Genomic DNA, 10,579 nt, shown 5'->3' with positions numbered 1-10,579 from the left:
CTAAATTTATTGATGAATATTTTTCATCAAAAAATTTCTTTATCATTTTTAGTGAAATTTCATCTTCTAACTGCAATTTTTTTTATCCACCAAAACATAAACATGATACATGTTTTAAAGTACTTAGAGCATAATTTTATTTAGATCAACGTAATGTTGGTATGAATAAACGAAATGTAAAATCATATTAAAAATAAATTTATTGTATTAAAAATACATAAATCATTTAATACCTTTTCAGTAATATATTACATTTAAGAATATTTTATTTATGTAATACACTTTGAATAATACAACCACTGATTTATAAACAAAATTAGTTTCATAGAGAAAACCAAATGTGTAGTGATAGAAACAATCGATAACCACTTATTATCATAATTTAGATTTTGAATATAGATTACAAAATCAAATCAAGACATTAATTAAGAAATAATGTATACAAAAATTAAGGACAGACTTATAACACACCCTCTTATTGGTAGTTGCATGGTAATGCATCATATCCAACTAGCTTATAAGGAATTAAAAAATTTTATCTGAAAAGCCTTTGTGAAGATATTTGTCACGCGAAAACAAATAAAATTTCTCATCGTCGTTTTTAAAAATTGAGTTTTTTTTATTATTAATTTTATGAAATTGACTACTTATCATTTTGAAAATGTTGGGCTTGCTCGAAGATTTGGGTTGATTCGCAGATCAAACAACTCGAAAAGCACACTCATGAGGTTCAAGAAAAGTATCAAAGGCTTAAGTTATCTGTACTCGAAATATACTCGAATCAGAGCTAAATCGAACTGAGAAGTGCTCGAAAAGTGGAATTACTGAAGGATTCCAAATGAAGTGATTACCTTAGAACAGTCAGTTGAAAAGTGATCGAAGATGTCTGATGGACGCACTAGAACCGTTATTAAAAGCACAGAAATAGAACACGTGGGAAAGGCGGTTTAGAAGAAGTTACATACGGAGAAGTTGCATAACTCATACCCACATCAAACATAATGGATAGCGGTTACAGGGTACAACACTCCAACTCAACTTTCAACCGCTATTGAGTCAGTTTATAAATAGGAGTATTAACCTCGTGCATGGGTCGGAAAACTCATACTTGAACCAAATTCTGAAGCATTCTCTGCCTGGACACATGGCTTCCATGCGAGGAATTATCTTTGGGTATGACTACTTCTCGGCCACTTTTATTTTCTCTTTTTAGGAGTAGAATTATTACCTTAGTTCTCTCAGTTATTTCTTTTAATCACTTAGTTACATCACTTTGATATTGTAATTCTGGAACATTATGTAAGTTGAACAATGATTTGTATTGCAAATATTTCAATTATCCATTCTGTTCATCTACGCATTTATATGTATGGATCCCATTGCTTGTTAATTATTGAAGAATCTTTAGAAACAAGTAATTACTAAAGTCTCTTACTACTCTGTGTCTCGTTCTATATACCTAAATTGAAACATTTTCGTGCTAGTCTAAATAAAAAGAATCTACAAATTCCACCGTAAACAGAAAAATATTTAAAAAATTGATTCCACTTTAAATTTAAGTACACCCAAGTCAACACATAAGTAGAGTTGAGTCATGTAATTAGATTTAGTCCACTTAAGTTAACTTCATCTTCAAACAGAGTCCATTGATTTCTCTAGCATAGTAAATCATCCCCTCAAATTCAAATCTTAAAACTTACAAGTGACAAAATATTATTCCACAATTTAAATTGAGGGCAATTTTATTGATAGAAAAGTATTACTTAACAAATTTGGAAAAGGATACTATGTAAAGTTAATGATGGAGAGAGTGGTATTGATTCTATTCTAACTATTGCAAAGAAGAAGTTGTTTATAACTTCTTTTCCTATACAAGAACTAAAAGAGAAAAATAACTTCGAACAATGTCATATGGTCAACGATGTCCGAAATCAACAATCCAAAGAGGTTGGATTTTTTTTTTTAATGAATTACAAAGGGCAACAATTGAATGATTAATTACCTTTTTAAGCAAAAGAACAAGAGAGATTAGCTGCCATTTTCTAAGAGAAAAAAATTATACATGTGCTTCAATTATTTTTTATTTTTTGTGAAAGGAGTTCTCTTAGTTGTAAATATTGACTCAAGTATCTTCAAAGGTGGTAGACATCACTTGCTTCTTTATTAGATTTCTCTTGAGTATTGATCAGTGTGGCAAAACCTCCAATTTGAGGATCCATGCGATCAATCATTAAATGGATCATAGTTTCACTTTCGATCGTTAAACGGGAGAATATGAATTGATACCAATCATTATAATTTCACAATTGGAGAAATAAAGATTCAAAGCTCTTTGTTACTCTATTAGAATAAAGAAAGAAATGTTTATTTCTAACACATTTTGAATAATACAGACGTTGATTTATATAAACAAAACTAGTCCTAAAGTAAAATATCATGATGAATTCCTATATATTAAATATGAATATCAGGGTTTGAATCCTTCCTTGTGTATCTAACCGTGTTAAATTTTGGGGTCAGCTATCCTACCCTTTGGGATATCTCCAACGTAGCGAGGAGATTAGTTATTGTTATCGGTCGGCGGTGAATACTCCAGGAACGAACAAAAAAAAAACGAATAATTTTTTAAAATAAAAATATTTTTAAGTTATTTTTCTCTAATAAAATGATTTTTAAATTTTTTTTATCAAATTCATTTTTTTATTATAATTATATATAAGTTAAATTTTAATATTTTTAAAACAAATTATTAATAAATAAAAATAATCTTATACCACGATATAAATTATTTATCATGACTATAAAATATAATTTATACATCCAAATATAATATTTATTCGTATATATAATTTATTATAAATTTTAATTATATATAATAAATATTTAAATTGTGCATTATGTATAATAAAATACTAAGTTATATAAAATAATGATTAACATGTGCGCGTACTAAAATGCTATTTAAGGGGAAAAAAAATCAGAAAGTAATAAATAACCCTGTCACTTATATATGATTTGACCATAGTTGAGATTTTGTTTAAAATTAATTTTTGAGCACATTTAGAACAAAATCAAACTTGAAATACTCTTGATCTGTATAATTAATGTATAAGATCGAAAAAAAGTAGTATTTTATATTATTTCTATTTATATATCTTTTGAAGGAAGGGAGAATCCTCGAGAGCAAGACTAGTGTAAAGTTAGTGTATATGATATTAAAAATGGGTTTTCTTTTATCATTATCTGTTTTAAAAAAATTATTATATAACTTTGAGTGCATACAATTAAGAAAGAGACAAACAAGAAAAAAATGTGATTTGTGATTTAATTAATAAAAAAAGGAGAGAAAAAGTTACAAAATTATTAACTAAATATGCAAAATGTGATGCAAGATACAATATGCAAGGAGCATTATTCTAACAAATATGAATCACCCTTCGAAAGTATGCAATTATGAAGGATGAATTATTTATTTACATAACTTGGGAGAGAAATAAAATCGGAGTAAAAGAGATAGAATTATAGATACAATAAGTGATACAATTGAAAAATAAAATGTTTGATTGAAGGTGAGACAAAAATATAATTTATTTCTAAATAATTGATAACGTGTTTTCTAGTTCCTTCAATTTTAAAAAGAATTGTTGATTTTTTTTTATGATACACTTTATAATTTTTATAAAGTATTAGTTTTATTTTTTATTTTTTTATCTTTATCAAAGATTGTGAAAATATGTATTTCTCTCTTATATATTTTAGATTGATAGATTGTCATTTATTATTTTTAATTAGTATTGATATGTAAGTTTTTATATGAAATGATATTTTTATCTCTCTAATAAAAAATTTAATAATAATTAAAAGTTAAAATTGATAATTATCATTTTATTTTATAAACTCCATAAAATTAACATAATTATAATTATTTATATTGATTCATTGAATCGATTAAAAATATTTCATAATATGTAGATGAAAGAGTATAATTTTTTTAATATATTTTTTATTATTGACTAAAAATCATTGCATTTTTTTTCTCTTTCTTTCTCTTCCTTCCATCCATAAGTGGATATTAGAAGAAAAAAAATTTCCCATAAAAGATCATTGAATAAGAAAGAGTACCAACAATTTGCTTTATTTTTAATGAACTTCATTTAATACAAAAGTCTAAATAGGGGCATGATTATAAATTTACAGCATTTCTATATTGGTTGAAAAGTCAACCTTTCATGTGCAAACAATCTCTTATCTATTATTATATAAGAGTCCTAAGGCAGCAATACACAATATTGCAATCACAACTCCAATCCTATTTTCTTCCTCAAAAAATGTCTTCTCCTTTTGTCTTCCCTGAAACACAATCCACAGTTCTCCCTGACCCTTCAACCTACTTCTCCCCAAACCTACTTTCTTCTCCGCTCCCCACAAGCTCTTTTTTCCAAAATTTCGTTATTCCAAACGGGTCACAACCTGAGTACATTCACCCTTATCTCATCAAAACCTCAAACACATCACTTTCTGCCTCATACCCTTTACTCATCTTCACTGCAGCAGTGTTGTACCAAGCTTTTGTGCCAGATCTCACTATCTCTTCCACTCAAACACAAACAAAAGAACAAAACCGTGTAGTTTCATCCCACAGTGACCTTGGTGTCACTTTGGACATTCCCTCTTCCAACTTAAGGTTCTTTCTTTCAAGAGGAAGTCCTTTCATAACTGCTTCTGTGACATCTCCAACGTCTCTCTCCATCACAACCAATCACACCATAGCCTCTTTATCTTCCAATGATAACAAAACCAAGCACACCCTTAGGCTCAACAACACTCAAACATGGCTCATATACACCTCTTCCCCAATCAATTTGAACCATGATGATGGTGCTTCCGAGGTTACATCCAAACCATTTTATGGTACAATTCGTCTAGCAGTGTTGCCTGATTCCAAATATGAGGCAACTCTCGACAAGTTCAGCTCTAGCTACCCTTTATCCGGTGATGCAACATTTGAGAATTCGAAGCCTTTTCGTTTGGTGTATCAATGGCAAAAGAAAGGGTCTGAGAATCTTCTCATGTTAGCTCACCCTCTTCATGTTAAGCTTTTATCAAAGTACAACAATGCTGGTGTCACTGTGCTTCATGATTTTAAGTATAGAAGCATCGATGGTGATCTTGTTGGTGTTGTTGGGGACTCATGGGTATTGGAAATGGATCCTATTCCTGTGACATGGTATTCTAACAAGGGTGTGAATGATGGTTCACATGATGAGATTGTGTCAGCGCTTGTTAAGGATGTGGAAGCGTTGAACTCTTCAGCAATAACAACAAAATCGTCTTATTTCTATGGGAAGCAAGTTGGTAGGGCTGCGAGGTTGGCATTGATAGCGGAAGAAGTGTCTTTTTCCAAAGTGGTTCCCACAATTAAGAAGTTTTTGAAAGAGACCATTGACCCTTGGTTGGATGGAACTTTCAAAGGGAATGGTTTTCTATATGAAAAAAAATGGGGTGGACTAGTAACCAAACTAGGGTCAACTGATTCAACAGCTGATTTTGGGTTTGGTGTTTACAATGATCACCACTTTCATTTGGGTTACTTTCTTTATGGAATTGCGGTTCTAGCAAAGATTGACCCTGAGTGGGGGCAAAAGTACAAGCCACAAGCTTATTCACTTGTGACAGATTTTATGAACTTAGACCAAAAGTATAGCACAATTTATCCACGTCTAAGGTGTTTTGACCTTTACAAGCTACACTCCTGGGCTTCAGGGGTGACCGAATTTGAAGATGGAAGGAATCAAGAAAGTACAAGTGAGGCCGTGAATGCGTACTATTCGGCAGCATTGGTGGGTCTAGCATATGATGACTCAAGTCTTGTGGCCACAGGGTCAACGCTAGTGGCATTGGAGATTCTTGCTGCACAAACTTGGTGGCATGTGAAAGTGGGAGAAAACTTGTACCAAGAGGAATTTGCACAAGATAATAGGATAGTGGGCATTTTGTGGGCCAACAAGAGGGATAGTAAGCTTTGGTGGGCCACTGCTGAGTGTAGAGAGTGTAGGCTTGGGATCCAAGTGTTACCCTTGCTGCCTATCACTGAGACCTTGTTCTCTGATGCTGTTTATGTTAAGGAGCTTGTGGAATGGACCATGCCCTATTTGAGTAATGAAGGGTGGAAGGGCATGACCTATGCCTTGCAAGGGATTTATGATAAGGAAACAGCATTGGATGAGATAAGAAAGTTGAAAGGTTTTGATGATGGCAACTCTTACACTAATCTCTTGTGGTGGATTCACAGCAGATGAGGAAAGTTTTTGGACAAAAAATGGTTGAAGTCCAAGGAGTGTATAATGTTTGATTTCAATTTGTAATTGCCAGTGTTTTAATTTGCAGTGATTTATGAAATTTTGTATCTCATATTATGTGAAATTGATCAGTCTTCTGATTTTTAAGAATTTAATAAAATTGGCTGTTTAATTACCAATTTACCATAGTTTTCTGGTGCACTAGAAGTTCAGGTTCCTATATTTATTAAGAGTGTTTCTGACACAACATTACTCGCTTTGTTTATGTTTAGCGTTAAGTCAAGGAATGATATTGAATCTCATTCAAACAAGAAAGGTAGAAAACTAACTACCCGAGTAGATATTGTTTCATTTTCTTAAGGCTCCATGCTTTTAAAGAGGAATGTATTATTTTGGCAATACAGAGTTTTCAATTAAGGTTCAGAATTCAATAGGCCATAATCAATGCTACACGAACCATACAACAACACTGTTTATTTAAATAATAGTATTTGATGATATGTCAACATTAAAAAAGGCTAGAAAATACAAAAGATAAGGTGAAGAGCAAACCCAAACTCCATATCCATGTAAGCTTTGCTTTACCTTTATAAAATGTAAACTGGGCCTTAATGTTTTAGGACTCCTCCTTAATCACCTCATTTGGACCTCTGGAAAAAATCTGTATGACCTATAGAACCTTTAGTTTTAGGTCCGATGGATCCTTTTGCTAGAGTGTTCTTTAAAACCAGAGGTGCCCAATATTTTAAAGGCACATCAACCCAACTTTAGTCTCTGGACCGAAAGACCCAAATTCAAAAAAGTCCAAACTGATTTAACATTTTGACATGGACAGAAAAAATAAAATATTTTGATTCCTAAAAAAGGATCTGAAACTCTACTAATAATGATATATGTCACTGAAATTGGCTGTATTCTCAAAAGGGAACGTCCAATTATAAAAATTCATAGAACAAAGAAACTGCACCTACTCGTGTATTCTCTAGATTCCTTGAATCGGTATTGAGCTACTGAAAATGACCATGAAACAGAATATTTAATTGGAAAATGCTAACCAGGTATTAAAGTGGAAAGATCTCGTGAAAAAGTAGTATAATTTATTTTCATCAAGATTTTCAACTGTCTTTGACTTTTAACAAAATTTATATTTATAAATCTATTGATCAATGTTCTTACCACACTCATAAACAAACTCTATTTACTAATTTATATTCCTTCCGTCATATATTATTATTTATCTTTTAAGATAATGTATATTTATTAAAAAATATTAATTTCACAAAGTGTTATAATAAAATATTTTTCTTTGAAAAAAAAACTTATTAAAAGAGTAATAATATAATTGTGAATTTATTAAAATAGTTGAATAAGATGAATATAGTTTTAAAAAAGTAATTTACTCTCTTAATTTTCTAAAATAATAAATACTTTAAGAGGAATATAATATAAGACAGAAGAATCACAATTAATCCCAATTTAATTTCAAAGGAAAATGCTAAAGCAAATAACCGAGGGAAAAGTCAGAGACACGTTGTGAATTGTGATTTATTTGGAATTTGGCTGAGCCACTAACTTCGGTAAAAAAGCTTGACACATTCAATCGCACTACACAGCTAATATGCCTCTTAATGCAATACCAAAACTGTGATTCAAAGGAAAAAAAATATATTATAAAGTATAGACTTCACAAGCAACTATTAAGCACACATTCAAAAAATTATATATCTTAAAAAGAAATTTAAACAATAAAAAGAAAATTGGCATGATTGTGGACAGATATTTTGAGTCCAAAAGAACTCACATTTTATTTTGGATCGTTGACAAAAGAGAGGAGAAACAAGAGTTCGAAAACAACATAAAGAAAAAAGCACGAGACAAATATATGTTTAAATCAACTTGAGGGGTAAACTAATTCAAATGATTTTTAAATTAACTTAAGCTAATTTCCTGAAGGTGTTAAATTGGTTAAATTTCTTTATCTTAAGTGGGACTTAAGATTGAATCTGAATTTGTTTGTATTTCATATCTTTTCATGTAAATTTGAGAAAAGAATAAAATAAACAATTGTTAATCTTACTAGAAATCTTGAAAGAAGTTGGTAATTGGCTTTTTTTTTTTTTACATGAAGTGAAGCCTTGTCATAATCAAAATTTTTTACTAAAGAAATAACTTAAGGAATAAACTAATTCAAAGGAAACACACTCAAAAACTTATATTTAGTAAAAATATATAAGTTGATAAGTTGGATTAAAACCGTAAAAAAATAGTTGAAAGTTATGTAATTAATTAACTTATTAAATTCTCTATATATAAATTATAATTGTTATCTAAGAACGGAAATATTTTTAGGGAACTTCCTTTTAAAAATGTTTTTGTGAATTTTTCTTAATTTTATATCTCTTTGGATATATCCATATCCATTTCATCTTTAATTTTTTGAATTAAATTTTAATTTTTAAAATAATATACGAATAGTTATTACCTTGAGAAATTATAAATTCGCTTAAACTAGTTGTGATTTGGTAAACACGAAGTAAAAAGGTGAAATTTGTTTATGATAAAATAAAGTGTGTAGAGAAGAAAATTCTGAAGAAAATAAATGTTTTTGTTGACCTAACTGTTGCACACAACACTAATTCTGCAGGCCTGAGGTCCCAGCAGAGACAACACTGTTTGACTTCCACTACACTGCACCAACAGCAGCCCACACCACTCACCACATACTGCACTGCACACTGCACACTTTCCACTCTTCTATTACAACACCTCATGTCTCATGCCTCATACCCCATGATCACATATTCACATGTCAAATAAATAAAGCCTTCCCTGCCATTAAATTGATTTCCACTACCTATTCTCCCCAACTTTAGTATTTTTTTTAATAATTTTTAGCAAGGAAGAAAATGAAATGGTAATGGGATGGGGAAAAATCAAATATTTTGTAAGATCTACTCAAATTACTTTCTGACGTGAGAACCAGGTAGCCATTTCCTTCCTCTAACGTTATGTGTTTTTGATCACGTGACTGAGACATCTTATGTTATTCGTCATTGTTTTTGTCTAACCATATAATCACCTTTGATATCGCGAATGGACGATGAGAAGGTGAAAAAATTTGTCTGCTGTCTGTCGTGCTTGGGATTCATGCATGTTAAGTTTAATCACTGCTGCAAAAACTTTCCAAGACCATGCATGTACCGTGTTACGTTCAGACAAAGGTTGAAACAAACGCACTTATATTTGCTTTTCCTTTTTTCCCTTCTTGTATTTCTACATTGATTTCAACATAGAAAGATATGATATACTGTAGTACTCAACAAAAGGAAATTCAAATTTCAAGCAACACTTGAAACTCACAAACTCATTATTACTCGGCATCTATACTATTAATTACCGTATTTTTTTATCCGATTATGAGTATAAATAAAAAACAAAATCAAGAAATAATTATAGTAAAACCCCCGAGATTTATTATAATCACACATGCACCCTTCCATTTAAAAACATTACACGTCCGTCCCCGTGGTTTATTTTTTTGTTAAAACAATTACACATGTACTCCATGAGATATTAAAGTTATTACACATGCATCCTCTTACTTTGCAAGGCTTACACATGTACTCTCTATGTTTTTCAAACATAACACCTATGCAAAAATCTTTAGTGAAACTCAATCAAAACAATTAATGAAACTCGCAAAAAACGAAATTTGTATGAACGTTGGCTACAAATAATGTGTATATAGCTTCCTCATGGTATTGTTTTGTTGGTGCCAAGGGTTTAAATGAAGGGGATAAGAAAAATTTTATGCTATAATTTTTCATTAAAAATCACGTGATAAACACGTGACTGGAAAAATAATCGGACTGAATACTGTTTGCAAGGGAGGAGGTGCATCTGTAACAGGGTAACAGAGGTTAGGGAGAGTGTATGTGCAACATAAAAAATATATATATAAAAAGGAAGTGGTGCATGTGTAATATTAACAAACTTTAGGGGGTATTGATGTAATTTGATAAAAAAGTAATAATTTATGTTAATTAAGAAAATCAATAAGTTTTATTTAATTTTACGAATTCTATTTTTTAGTTTCTTAAACCATCATTTTTTTTAACTTATATTAAGATTAGAAAGGATATTATTGAAAATACAACATTAATTAACAAACTTGGGTTGACATAACTAGAGAAGGATTAATGTCAACTAAGTGATTAGAATTTAAATTCTTAGTTTTAGGGTTGGAGAAAACTCACGCTAAGAAGAGATACTCATTTATC

The 10,579-nt window shown here is 30.5% G+C and overlaps 1 protein-coding gene across 1 annotated transcript; it reads left to right on the top strand.

The window, feature by feature from the left end:
* Nucleotides 1–4,277: 4,277 nt before the first annotated feature.
* Nucleotides 4,278–6,478, top strand: LOC109802303 (glucan endo-1,3-beta-D-glucosidase). The gene has a single exon (XM_020363614.3). The coding sequence runs from the start codon at nucleotides 4,329–4,331 to the stop codon at nucleotides 6,297–6,299; it is 1,971 nt and encodes a 656-aa protein (XP_020219203.2). The 5' UTR covers nucleotides 4,278–4,328; the 3' UTR covers nucleotides 6,300–6,478.
* Nucleotides 6,479–10,579: the final 4,101 nt, after the last annotated feature.

This window comes from Cajanus cajan, chromosome 4 (assembly GCF_000230855.2).
Source record: "Cajanus cajan strain Asha chromosome 4, NIPB_CcT2T_4, whole genome shotgun sequence".
Classification (NCBI taxonomy): domain Eukaryota; kingdom Viridiplantae; phylum Streptophyta; class Magnoliopsida; order Fabales; family Fabaceae; genus Cajanus; species Cajanus cajan.
The sequence above is the reverse complement of the archived record's forward strand: the minus strand, read 5'-3'. Positions and strand labels throughout refer to the sequence as shown.

What these genes read in the sequence shown, in the direction of transcription:
- LOC109802303 (XM_020363614.3), top strand. Translation starts at nt 4,329, where the DNA reads ATGTCTTCTCCTTTTGTCTTCCCTGAAACACAATCCACAGTTCTCCCT.